The sequence below is a fragment of the Dromiciops gliroides genome, chromosome 4 (genome assembly GCF_019393635.1).
Source record: "Dromiciops gliroides isolate mDroGli1 chromosome 4, mDroGli1.pri, whole genome shotgun sequence".
Lineage (NCBI taxonomy): Eukaryota > Metazoa > Chordata > Mammalia > Microbiotheria > Microbiotheriidae > Dromiciops > Dromiciops gliroides.
Window position 1 is genome coordinate 194363397 of NC_057864.1, and position 14116 is coordinate 194377512.

The 14116-nt window shown below is 44.7% G+C and overlaps 1 protein-coding gene across 1 annotated transcript in view; it reads right to left on the reverse strand.

Annotated features, from left to right (window-relative positions):
• Positions 1–3466: 3466 nt before the first annotated feature.
• Positions 3467–14116, reverse strand: part of MARCHF10 (membrane associated ring-CH-type finger 10) — a 194675-nt gene continuing 184025 nt past the window's right edge. The window contains 2 exon segments of the mRNA XM_043964422.1: positions 3467–3601; positions 7461–7503. Of these exon segments, the coding sequence (XP_043820357.1) occupies positions 3540–3601; positions 7461–7503 (105 nt within the window). The 3' untranslated portion in view covers positions 3467–3539.

Below are 14116 nucleotides of genomic sequence, written 5' to 3' on the forward strand. Positions count from 1 at the left end.
GAGGACCTGGGTTAAAATCCCACTTCTGATGCTAATTGTGTGACCTTAGGCAAGTCATATCCTCCCTAAACTTGTTTCTTCATCTGTAATATAAGGTTGAACTTAGCCTCTGAGGTCCTTTCAAGACATATGATCCTATGATCATAAATTCTTCAAAATAAAAAGCTTATTTTCCCATGGCCTTCCAAAGGTCTTGTGTTGTGTGCAAAACAGTCAACTTGAGATTTGCAGAATTCCTTGTATAATATAATGAAGTCTTCAACCTCCATCATGCCTATTCTAGGAGACTAAACACTTTCTATCAATATTCAAAAGATGCCACTTAGTTTTATGTGTTCTCAGGGAGAATAGGCTGTGTGTGGTTGAGAGAAGTTCAGTTTTTTTTTTTGTTTGTTTGTTTTTCAGAGTTTTTAAAAAAGTTTTATCTTCTTTGTAATTAACTGCATGTCAGACCTTGTTCTGCCATTCAACTGACAGAACAAATGGGGTTGATTATGGAGTCATTTTAACTAGACTCCTAAACAAATTTTCATGGATTCCTTTTGACCCCACAATTTAGCCTGAGCACCTTGTAAAAAGAAAAATGTGTTCTGAGCAGCGGTGGGGAGGGTGAATAAAGGGGTTGCTATGGCAGCAGGTGGCTGTGGGGGCTGAAAGTCCAAATTGCCAGTGTGGGGATGAGGGAACTTGGGAGAAAACACCCTCTAAGTCTGGGTCTTGGCCAGATGTGAAGGAGGATCTCTTCTCTTCCACCCCCTCCCAATATTTATTTCTATTTAATCTTTTCTCCCTCCTTTCTCTTTCCCATTTCTTCCCCATCCCTCCACACTCTTCTTCCTCACAGCATTCTCTCTCTCTCTCTCTTTCTCCTGTTTCTCCCCCACTTCACTGTCTTTTTTTTTTTTTTGCGGGGCAATGAGGGTTACAGAACTTGCCCAGGGTCACATAGCTAGTAAGTGTCAAGTGTCCGAGGCCAGATTTGAACTCAGGTCCTCCTGAATCCAGGGCCAGTGCTTTATCCACTGTGCCACCTAGCTGCCCCCCTCCCCCACTTCACTTTCTCTGGCTTTTACTTAATCCCCTGGTATGTCTTCAAGCCCATCCTCGTCAACTTATGATTCTGGAAAATGGGGACCCTTGGTGCCTCCTCCTGATGCCCAGCGCAAATTCAACAGCCTTTTCTCAATCCTCATCCTTTGTGACCTCTCCGCAACATTTGACACCCTGCTAGACACTCTTCTGAATCTTATAAGACTCTTCTAGTTGGTTCTCTCCTTAACCAGCTGCTCCTCTATCCTTTTTTTGTTCATCATTTATGATATGCCCACTAACGATGGGTATTTCCCAAGGTTCTGTCCTGGGACCTCTCTTCTTTTCTCTCTATACTCTTTTTTGGTGATCTCATCAATTCCCAAGGGTTCCATGATCAACTCTGTACAGATAACTCACAGACCTGTATATCCTACCCTAAGCATCTCTCCTGACTTCTAGTCCACATCGCTAACCACCTATTGGACATCTAAAAGGCCTGTCATGTAGAAATCTCAAACTCTTCCAGACTTCCCTGTCTCACAGGTTCAAAACTTGGTCCTCAACTCCTCACTCTTACCCCACATATCTACTCATTTGCCAAATCTTATTTCCATCTCCACAATCAATTTCTTTCACCATCTTACCCTTTTAACCACCTGCTCATTCAGATCCTAGTCATCTCAACAGGACTATTGCAGTAGTCTCTTAACTCTTCCACTGCCTCAAGCCCCTCCCCATTATAATCCATACTCCATACAGCCATCCATGTGTATAACCATGTCAACCCCCGGCCTCCCCATTCAAAGAAAAACATCTAGCGGCTCCCTATTATTTCTAGTATCAAATATTTAAAGGTCTTCACCACCTGGACCCTTCCTACCTTTCTAATATCTCATAGTATCTCTCCATGCACACTACGGTTTCCCCGCCTCTTCCGTGCTAACCCATTTGCTGTTTGTTCCCAACACATGATACTCCATCTCCCACCTCCACCTTTGTCCTGGCTGTCCCCTGTGCCTGGAACGCTCTCCCTCTCTACCCTGCCTCTTGGCTTTCCTGGCTTCTTTCAAGACTCAGCTCAAGCCTCACCTTCTTTGGGAGTCTTCTTCTAGTTTCCTCAGTTGCTCATGCTTTCCCATCCAAGTTTACCTTGTGCCTGCTTTGTGGGTGTCTTGTATAGAATTACATGTTACCTGCTGTCTCCCCGCATAGAATCTAAGTTTCCTAAGGGTAGAAACTTTCATTTTTGTTGTTTGCACCCTCCTTCCTCTCTGTGCAGTGCCCAGCACCGTGGCTACATGCTTATTGACTGACAGAACTAAGGTGAGAGGACCTAGACCTCAAGGGAGGCAAATCCCAGAAGCAGGCCTGCTAGAGATTACGGATGCCCGAGCTGATGTCCCTATGTCCTGGGCTCAGGACAGAGCATGGATAGAGTTTCCCCTGCCCATCTCCTTTCCCTAGAAAAGAGGCCACTGAACTAGGCCTACTACTAGGGCTACTAGACAGAGCCCACACACCTCCAACAGACCAGGGTCAGAGATAATGATTCCCTCTTCAGTCCTCATGTTTGCTTTCATTCCTTATACTCTCTTGTGCCAGGTTGCTCCTTGCAATGTGATTCAAACCTAGACAGGATCTTTTGTACCAGAGGGAGTAAAGGTATTGAGGGAAGGATCTGAAAGTTTTAAGGGATAAGGATAAAGAACAGGACCCTAATGGGGACTCTAATAAATTTGGGGAGTGGCTGCTAGCGGTGATGGTTATCCCAAGATCCAGACTGTCCCAGGCCACCTTGGAAAAGGTCCCATCCTGAAAAAACAACACTGACCTCACAGACGCTTGTCTCTTAGGAGGTGGGATGCAAAGGAGGGGGCAGGAGGGTGACTTGTGTCACCCTCTGGGGCCTGGGCCCTGAGCATATGTCTATGGAGACTGAAAGAAGAACTAAATAAAGTGGGTGAATAAACTCAGTTTACTGAACGCTTGTGCCACTGCTAGGTTTCCATTCAGTGTGGAGTGGAGACCTGAACAGGCTCCTTGTTGGACGGGCAGTGCCCAAGAGAGGATCCCAATATCCCACTATGCCCACCAGGGCAGCTAAGTGTCCTCTAAGAGAGCCCACCTCCTAAGGCAAGGAAGCGGGTGACCCTGGGCAGCAGCTCCTGAGCTTAAAGGCGTTGCAGAGCAGCCAGAAGTTGTCTGGGCCGTCCTCACTGTGTGTGGGGAGTTGTGAGGGGCTTTTGGGGTAGGAGGAGAGAATCGGTGGGTGGCTCCCCACTAGCTGCTCTGTACCATGTTATTCCAAAGCCAGTGTCAGTTGGTATTGCTCTTTTAAAATACTCAAGCCAGACCCCAGAAAGAGACGGGTGTAAAGTACAAATGTGAACTGCATACTCATTGGTTTCTGTTTCAGTAAAAAGGAGGAAAGAAGGCACACATGCGGAGCATAGAGAAGGTAGCTGGGTGGAGGGGACCCCCACGGAGCTCCACGACCACCCTCCTCATTAGATGAACCGGCCGTTGGTTTGGAATACACTGTTTTCATGACCGTCTCCTGAGTCCGAATCTAGAAAGCAAAGAAGATCCTCTTAGACAGCTCTAGCCACATCTCCCCCGTAGGCTATAGGGTCTATGGTCAGTCAGTCAATGAGCATTTATTAGGCTCCTCCTTTTTGGCAGGCACCTAGCCATCAGTCAGGTAACAAAAGAGGATGTCCACATAAAGACTCATTACCTTGGGTCCCATCCTTCCCTGGCAACCACAAAGCAGCTGAGGATGGTGGAAACCCAAGACTCATCCTTCCTAACAGCAGGTCTCCTGCTCCTGAGAACTTTGTGCTGAAGTTACAGAGACTCTGTTCTTTATCCCAGGTCACACCTACCAGGAGATTTCTTGACATTTGACCTTGGAGGCAGTTTTTTTTTTTTTTTTTGGTTGGTTGGTTGGTTTTTATATCTTGTAGACTTCATGAATGAAAAGGCCAAAGGGACTCTTTTTAGACATCCAGATTCTATCCTGTGACTTTCTCAGCCCAGGGAAACCATGTGGTGACCAAGAAGCAATGGTGATAAGGACAAATGGGGTGGAGGGAGGTGAAGTGGAAGGCGGGATGTAGAGAGGAATGAGTATCCTGGGACAGATGGTTTTGTGTTCATTTTATTCTGTTTGACTTCTTCTAGTCCCATTCTCATGTGGTTTCTAGCTTGGCTAGAAATCGTTACTAGCCGTTGAAAGGCATTGACCTATTACAGGTCATCTTTAGGTTAGCTTTTAGAGCACATCATGGAATCTTGGAAAGGGAGTTGAACACAGGTGGGAAACCCAAGAGCTCCTAAGTCCTCTGGAGCTGTTTCAATGTCTCTGGCTCCCAGATTCCATTTGCCCAGAGCCATTTGCCCTACAGGATTTGTGGCATTTTAGTTAACACAACTATGACATGCTGAGGAAGTCCTGTCCTGGCTCTCAACCACTCCAGGTCCACCTGAGGGGATTGCAGATTTGCAGGAGAATAATTGTTTCCTTTCCACATCATTCAGGGCTTGGCTGTCACTGAAAATCATCTTGAACCCAGCTGGAAGGCATCAGTCAGTGACCTTGCCAGAATGGCTCAGCAGCTGAGTCATGGGGCAATATGACGGTTGTCAAATCTGGGCACGCAAGTTACTCCCTCCCCCAAGTAACAATTTTACAGCTGTATTTGCAGCTAAACCACTTGGCCACAGGTGGAAGTGGGGCTCTTCAGTCTGACACCATCAACTAAGATAAGTAGGAGAGGAAGGGCATCGTCTTATTGGCACTACCCAATAAGAAGACCTTAACAGGCACCCCAACAGTGCCTTAGAGGCGAAGGAGCCTTGGATCCCACCTGGTTTACTTGCATCCCTGTCTGAAGTGGGCTAGAATGGATGGGGTACTGTGTTAATTGAACTGTGTCTATTGACCTTAACACAGAGCTCGCAACCAGGTCAGTCATTCCTGGCACACATAGCTGGGGAGAACTGGAAGCACATGGTTTAGCTACGGGCTCTCCTGATCATTTGGCTCTGGGCAACAAGCCAGAGATGCGCTGCATCTACCCAGAGTGCCAGGACGCATCCGCTGTTGTGAATTCACCAGTGTTTATGCCACTTAGATTGTCTTAGTAGTAGTAACTGAAGTGTGTTGGATAGTGGTATGCTTGGGGGAGGGGAAGGGAAGGGTGTTGGGATCTCCCTTCACCACCCCCAGCCCACCTTGACTCCCACCCCTATCCCCCACTGATGTTTACAGAGTTTTATGGCATCTATAGAGAAGAAACCAGGCTTCACATTTTGGCTATGTTGTTTAGTGCCACCAAACTGACTCCCAGTTCTCTTGGGGGCACAACCCCCCCTCCTCCCAAGCAGATTGAGCCTCCGAGGAAGGCAATAGAAGCAACATCAGAGAGCATGGATGGGGACCCAGCTGGACTAGGTCCCCTCCTTTCCATCTTCAGGGGTGAAAATTCTGAGGACATTTCTTTTCCGAGGACAGCCCAAACTTCTTACATTGTTCTATTTCCAACCTTCAGGGGCCAGATAAACTGATTCCAGCGGGTCCTATGTCCTTGGGGCATTTTGGTCTAACCCCCTATTTTTCAGGGCTTGCGTCACGGTAGCCTCTGAGAAATAAGAGTGTTTGGTTTCCATGGTTCAGGGGGACTGGGCAGGAAGAGGTTTGGTATTCATTCAATCCTCTGCCCAGGATTCCCAAGTACAACCATCTGTGATGACCCACATTAGACACTAGGGGTCATTACAGCCCTATCTAGCTGAACTCTCCCAATTGGCCTTGGACCAAAAAGAAGATTGTTCCTGGGGGCTTCATGGAGACTTGACCAAGAGTGGAATGGAACTGTGGTGGGAAGGGTCAGAGTCTGAGTCAGCACATCCAGCCCGGGCCATCCTGAGTGCAGAGAGGAGCCACAAGTGACTTTAAATGATTATTCTAAACAGCCTCGGGGACCAGCGTGCAAGCTCCAAGCTGGTTTCATTTTGCAGTGGTTCCTGTCCAAGAGCCCAACCAAGCTGTCTGTCCAGAAAGAGTCTAATTCAAAGTGCCACCACTGGCAAAAGTGAGGGAGCTCATGTGAGCAGAGGAACTCTATGGATGTGTAGAGAGGAGTTGTTTTTTTAATGACTAAGAATTATGTGCTTGCGTGTGGAGAAGTGTATTTGAAATACCTATGTTGTGTGTTCACTTCCCTGCGCTGCTTTATTTCTGCCAAGAGGCAAAGAAAAGCAAGTCTTGTGTTTCTGCTGAGGGGAACGATGCTGGGGGTGTGGGGAGGGCCTGTCCACTGGAATGTTTCTTCCCTAACCTTTTCCTCCCCGCTCAACTTAGCTAGGAAACAGGGGAGGAAGGACACTTAAATTAGTTCCAAAAGGGGCAAGTAACCTATATCCCAAAGAAACAGTCTTGATGGCTTTACCCCAGGGTACTAGTGACAAGTCCGATGGGGACATATGACCTTGTCCTTCTTGATAAAGAAAAACATGTCCTTGAAGGGAGGGATCCTGCCCTAGGTTCTCTGACAACTGGACCGGTGGTTACTGAATCACAAGCAGGGACTTTAGTTATTGTTACAAACATATCCATCTTCTTCAGGCTAATGAATGAGCTAGAGGATACACATACTGATAAATCGGGTCCAGCCCTCTGCCTTCAGGGAAAGATGGTTATTTCTCTTTGAAGATCTATGGGCACAGAGATGGGCCCTCCCCTCAACCTATTCTAATATTTGTTTCCCTGGTAGTCAAGAAATTCTTCCTTATTTCTCACTGAAATATTTTCCTTCTGCTTTAAGTCCAGCTTCCCCGGCTGGAAAAAATGGTTGTAGGAAAGATGTACCAGTAGTATGCTGGTCACTTCTTGGGGGCATAAGCTATTTTGGTACAAAGCTGGAGGCCAGAAGAGTGACTTGACCAACACAAAAGGAAAAAGAGGGACTCTTCTTGTGAGAGGGCCAACACAACATCAAGCATAGAATGAAGGCAGCTTAACTAATGGGTAACCAACCTTCATTGCAGCATCTGAAACCCACCCCCACAACCTAGAGGCCTCTCCAGGCAGTAAATAATCAAGAAGGCCCAGCACACAGTGAATACAGAGGCCAAGAGGAAAAAAAAGATGTCAAGGGATTAGCAGAAAGTCATCTTCTGCACCCCAGCAGCCTCTTCCTCTTGATGGGCTCTTGTTTTCAGCATCAAGTAAAACTCTTATCTGCTCTGCATTCAATGCATTTGGACTTGCCCTCCTGATTATTTTCTTTAGATCTAATTTCCCAAGCTTTGTTTGGTTATTTTTGCCTCTGGGTGGTGTTCATTACTTCCTTCCATGGCATCAGGCCCAACATAGAAACAGAGAAACATTCAATAAGCAAAGCAGTGCTGACCCCCAAACCTACTTTCACTTTCTTCCGGTCTGGGTTGTGGGTAATTTCTTGACAACTATGAGAAAGAAGATAAGAAGAAATGAATTCTTTTCCAAAACACTAGGGAACAAACGAATAATTCAAGAATGTGTCTTACGTCACTTCCAAGGGGACAAGGAAAATAAGGTGAGAATATTAAGGCAGTGTTAAGTCTCTCTCAATCTCTCTCTCTCTCTCTCTCTCTCTCTCTCTCTCTCTCTCACACACACACACACACACACACACACACACACACAGAGGTATACAAGCTCATAACTCTGAGCTCATCTGCTGTTCAAACCCTTTTAATTTGGCAATGTGAAAAGGAAATTTATCCCAATCCCTAGAACCAGGTTTTGACAATTGGAAGAGCTTAAATAGGCCACAGGAGTGAAGGGTGCATTAATTACTAAGGGCCTCAGCACTGAGGTTTTAAAGAACCATTACATTCTCTTCCTGGCGGGAAGCGGCAGGCTGTGGGGGTTCCCGGGCTTGCTGGTCTTTGTTCTAAGTTTATAACACTTCCACACTACAATCAGGGACACAGTTTCCAGCACGGTCTCAGCAGGAGCCCATTATGCCCCTAGGCAAGGATTTGGTTTCCCTGTGTGCACTGGCTGGTGTCCTATACCTTCAATAAGATCAGATTTGTAACTCGGACAGTAAAACTCCTTCCTAGAAGCAACGAGAGTAGGAGGGGCCCCAAAGAGCCTTGTGCAACTGTTACCAGGGCAACAATGAGGTCCTGTTGGAGAGGCCACTTGGAGGTGATTCTTGGGACACCTTTTGCCTCAAAAGGAGAAGGGGAATGGAAAAACTGTAAAACAAACCAGAAGAACAACCCCTGCATCCTCAAGTGAGTCTGCCTTAGAATCAGAGGAAGGGAAGGAAAAGCATTTCATCCTGAGTAAGTAGCACTTTGCATAATTAGTTGGTAAATTGTAAATTAAGCCTGGGCCTAATCACTCTCTCCATTTTTCTGCTCTAATGGGGCTGTGAGATGACCTGAAATTGCCTCTAGTCTCTTGAGATTACAGAATGAACTGGGGCTAAATTGCCACAGGTTAGCTATCAAACCAACTGAGGAGAACTAAGGAGACTTCCAGGATGGTGGTTCTCATGAAAATTCCACTAGGAAATTTCCAAAGAAAGGCCAGTGGAATACTTTTTCCTGCTGGATCTTGGCAGGGGATTCCTGGGTTTAGAATTAAAAAGAACCATAGAGATCATTTGGTCCTCCCTGTATAGGAGTCTCATCCAAAGCATCCCCCCAAAATAGCCATCCGTCCCCTACACGAATACCTCTGGTGTCAGAAAAACCATTGCTTTATAAGGCAGCATATTTCATTGTTGGGCAGCTCAAATTGTTAGAAAGTTCATCCTTGAGCCCAAATATACTTTCCTGTAACTTCTATTCACTGGACCTAGTACAAATGAACTGAAACTCGACAAACTTAACCCTGTTTCTACATGACAGTCTTTTAAGTATTGAAAAACAGCCACTCTGTCCCTCCTAAATCTTTTCGTCTCTAAGCTGAATATACCTAATAGTGCCTTCATCCCATCTTCTTATGCCCTTCACGATTTTGGCCAACTTTTTAAAAAATCCCTCATAATTTGTCGATGTCTTTTTTTTAATGTTATGTGCAAACCAACTCTAAACAGGGTTATAGCAGGACAGTCACCTCCCGGATTCTGTATGTGATGTTTCTGTTAATGCAGCTTAAGATCACATTTAATTTTTTGTCAACTGCATCCCACTTTTAGATAAGGGATTGAGTCATTTAAAACTCTTTTCTCCCCACATGAATTATTATTAAGCTACCTATGAAGTCTTGCTTGTATGGTTGATTATTTGAGCCCAAGAGCAGAACTTTATATTTATCCCTATTTGATTTCATCTCATTAGTTTGGGGCTAGTGTCCCAGCCTAGGGAAATGTAGCTGTTGTAAAAACCATTTTCTCCACTTCCGTTAGCATTTCTTGGTCACCTTATAAGCGCTTGTAAGACCTGCTTTAAGGACCTATCTGCCTCTAAAAGATTAATTTAACAAGCCTGACATAAAGTTGCTCTCTTCTCCTAGTTGGTGTGAAATGATTAACTGACATGCAAGGACTCACTGAGATACAAGGGAGAAGTGAGTTTCATGGGGGTACGAGAGCCTGGAAGAACTGGGCACTGAGCCATGGTTTAAAGAAGGCCCTGGGTGATGTGGGTCCTAAAAGGCTGAAGACAAATTCTACTTCTGTCATTGTTTTGTCTCAGGTCAGCTGTGTGAGTATTTATGTGCTGGGCCCAAGCACCTGGTTAAACCCCAGAGAGGGCCAGACAAATCTACGACTAGTCAGTAAAGCTTGTGATCTTTGGAGAAGTTTATGCCAAGGACATCAGAAGCTGAATAATGTCAGCTTCACAACTAGGTAGCATTCAGATCTGTTCATCAACTGTACATCAGTCATGCCCCCTTCCCCAAGTCTATCCCACAAACTCATTCCATATCCCTCCATTCACTACTTCTTGTTCATGGTTTCCAGAAGACAGGCTTCTAAGACCTCTACTAGAACACAACAATATGGCAGTCTGGGCAGTTGAGAACTGCATCAAAACCTGAAGGATGACCTTGAACTGCTTAATTACCCACCTTCAACAGCCGACCTCACTGATATATCCTCTGCTGGGACTCATTCCTCAATGGTTAGCATGGCTCACACTCTCTTAACCTCCCAATCTCTGATACTGAATCCAGGATCACTAAAGAACAATTTCTTCACCTCTAAGCTGTCTGTTCCCTCATTCCAACTACCTCAATCCTTCTTGCACCCCACAATATCCCAAATCTACCTGCCCCTTCCTTTGTACCCTCTGGAATATCTGTTCCATAATTAATTGACTTGCTCTCACCTCGTACCAATTCCTCCCTTGCATCATTCATTTTCTAGCACTTGCTGAGACTTGTCTCCCCCTCTGACATCACCTCCATGGCCACACTTCTTTCCACTGTACTGAGTGTACTTTTACTTATTACTATATATGTGTACACACAGATACACTCATTGATTATTATGGGGGCTGTCAGAGCACTCCTTGCTCCCCACTGCTACTTCCAGACTCTTCCTCTACTTCCATCACTCAGCCACCTCTGTTCCTTTGAGGTTCATTCAGTCCAAATCTGTCACCCAATCCAGATTCTGTTAGCCATTATCTACTAAGCCTCCTCACCAGGATATTTCCCCTCCTTTGTCAGAGAATCCTATGCCTAGCTCATAGTCCTTCTCTCCATCCAAAGTCCTGCCTCATTCTAGAGCACTAACTTCCCAGTTCCTCAGCCTACAGACTCCCATGATGTCCTCCCCCAATTCCAACTCAGCCACACACTGTCACCCATAAGTATTCCACTTCCATATTCAAGAAGTCTAATATTTTTTTATCTTTCCATCTTTTCCCATGCTTTATTTCTCTTAAACAAACTCATATCCCTAACAATCTCCAAATCCTCCATCCTTCTATACTATACCAGATTATTATCTCTGCTCCCTGGTTATATGCTCCTCCTTTCCCTATTACTGTTGAGGGCACCATCGTACTTCCCATGCTTCAGGTTCATAAGCTAGGTGCCATTCTTGACTCTTTACTGTTGCCAATCAGTTACCAAATTTTGTAATTTTTTCTTTTATAACCTCTCACACACACCCACTTCTTTCCACTCACACAGCCACAACCCTAGTTCATTCCCTCATCACCCCTCACCTAGACTATTGTAGTAGTGTCCTAATTGAACTTGCCACCTCAAGTCTCAACTCTTTCCAAACCACTGTAACGATTGGAATGACGCCACCTGCTGGAGACTTGCTGTGGAGGAGTTCTGCCCATGAAGCGAAGGTCTTTGAGGGCAAGACCAGGCATCAGGAAGTGACGCGGACGAGTGGGAGGAGGAAGGAAGAGACTGGCGCTCGGTCTCGGGCTCTTTCCTCTGGACTCTGGCGGAGAGCGGAGCTAGAAATGTGCTCTCCCTTTAATAGATAGGAATCTAGGCCTTTCTCTCTCTCTTTACCAAATTCTTATTCTCCTTAATAAATGCTTAAAAGTCTAACTCTTGCTAAAGCTTATAATTTATTGGCGACCACTCATTAGATATTTTAGACAGACTAGCTAGAATTTTAACCCTTAACACCACCCTACACACAGGCCTGCCCATGTTACTGTGTTGTTCAATAAAGTCCAATAAATTCCCTGTTATCTCCTTTTTAAAAAATCAAATATAGTCTCTTACATCTGGACATTTAAAGCCCTTAAAACCTGGTCTACCTTTCTAGCTTTATTATACATTACTCATAATAACCGTCTATGATCCAGCCAAATTGGCCTTCTTGTTGGTTCTTACACACAATACCCCATCTCCCTTCTCCATCCATGCCTTTGCACATGTTGCCCTCATGCCTGGAACATAGTCCCTTGTAACCAACACCATTCAACATGGATCCTTTTAAAATATAGCTCACATGCCCTGCCTATGGGAAGCCTTTCTTTGTCCCTTCAGCTGCCACTGCCTTCCCCTCTGAGATTATTTTGTGTCTTCTTTGTATGTATCTCACATATATTTCTTTGTGTTGACATCATCTCCCCCCCCCCCCCCCCCATGAATGTAAGCTTCCTGTGGTCAGGGTCTGGTTTTGCGTTTTTTTTTTCTTTGTAACCTCAGCTTTTAGCACAATGCCCAGAATATAGTTGTTGTTCAGTCATTTTTCAGTCATGTCTGACTCTTTATGACCCCATTTGAGGTTTTCTTAGCAAAGATACTGGAGTGGTTTGTCATTTCCATCTCTAGCTCATTTTAAAGATGAGGTAATGGAGGCAAACAGGTTCAAGTGACTTGTCCAGGGTCACACAGCTAGGAAGTATCTGAGGCCAGATTTCAACCCATGTAGATGAGTCTTCCCGACTCTAAGACCTAGTACTCTATCCACTAAGCAACTAGCTGCTCCAAAGATAAAGATTAGTTAGTACTTAATAAAAGCTGACTGATTACTGTGCCTCCTCACTGAAAAACAAGCTAAAAAGTCAACTTGAATGATTTCTTTAGTTTCTGGTGGATGAGTTGGAATAAAAAGGGATTTTCACTCTCTTTAATGCCTCTTTGGCCTTTCCCTCAAATTGTGAGTATTTTCTAGGAGGAAACACGGAGAATCAATTCAAACCATAGTGTGAACTTGACAAAAAAGAACTTGACTTCCCGTTTCCATTTGCCTGTCTCATGGAGGGGTGGTTGGTCATTTGCAGTCATTGATCAGGGACTTTCTAAATGAATTTCAAGTAGGAAGGTAAGGAAGCCGTATAATCCTCTCTTCTTTAAGATTCCTCAGAGACAGAAGTCAGTGACTCAAGGCCTTGTGTTCAGTTCCTTTGGTTGTCCAATTAATGTTTTCCCCATATTTGCTTTACAATCCCTATGGCTTATGTTGCTCCTGTTAGCACTCTGATGATTGGGCCAGCTGTGACCTACATCAACCTGAAGTCTTTGAAGTTCAACAGGCAGTAAAGCATTCATTTAAAAAGATGGGGAATCATGAAAATGAGACTGCAGAAAAGGAGTGAAAAGATCGTTTCCTGCTTCTTGTACTGTCTCTTTTAGAAAACATCATCCCAGTGAAAATCAAGGAGTGGTTAAGCAGGGATAAGAATAGATCAGAGAAAGGAAAAGATTCTGGGGTTGATCTTTTGACACAAACTCAACACGCTTTCTTTCTTGGGAGCTAGAAGTATCTCAGGGAAAGACTTTATCTTAAAAGCACAGAAAAATTGAGAAAAGGTGTGGCAGTGGAGAGGTGTAAGAGTCCCCTCATAAATACTTTCAGTCCAGTATTTCAAATAAGTAGAGTTTCAGAGGAATCTGGAGAATCCAGCCATCACCCAAGTTCTGATAGAATTTAAAATGTTTCCCACAGCTCAGTTATATTGTCTCAGACTACAAGAGATGTTGCTATCTACTAGTAGGCTTTAGGCAGCAGGGTCAAAATAAAAGAGAAGGAAAGATGTGCATATCACCACTGTACATCACTACTGACAAATGCAATTCTCATAGACAAGCCCTCTCCACTCACAGAGTCACAACCTTAGGTCAGGCCCTCACCGTCTCACCTTGACTACAACAATGGTCTTCTAACTGATTTTTCTAAAACTTTGGAGTGAGCATGTCACCCCTCAGCTCAGTGAGTTCCAGTGACTGCTCTTCCAGGATCAAAGTCCTTTATTTAGTATTTAAAGTTCTCATAAGATGGGCCATTCCTAGCTTTCTAGTTTTCTTATACCTTATTTTCCTCCATGTACACTATGATGCAGCTACACCAGCCTCCTTGCAGTCTCTTAGTAATAACAACAAAAAGTATTATAATAATAACTAACATTTACATAGCACTTATTATGGCTAGGCACTACGCTTAGTGCTTTACAATTATCATCTCATTGATCCTCACAACAATCCTGGGAGGTAGGTGCTATTACTATCCCCATCTTAAAGGTGAGGAAACTGAGGTAAAGAGAGGTGAACTGACTTGCCCAGAGTCACATGGGTAGTAAGTGACTAAGGCTGGACTCAGGTCTTCCTGACTCCAGGTCGGGGGCTCTGTGCACTATAGCACCACCTAGCTTCTCC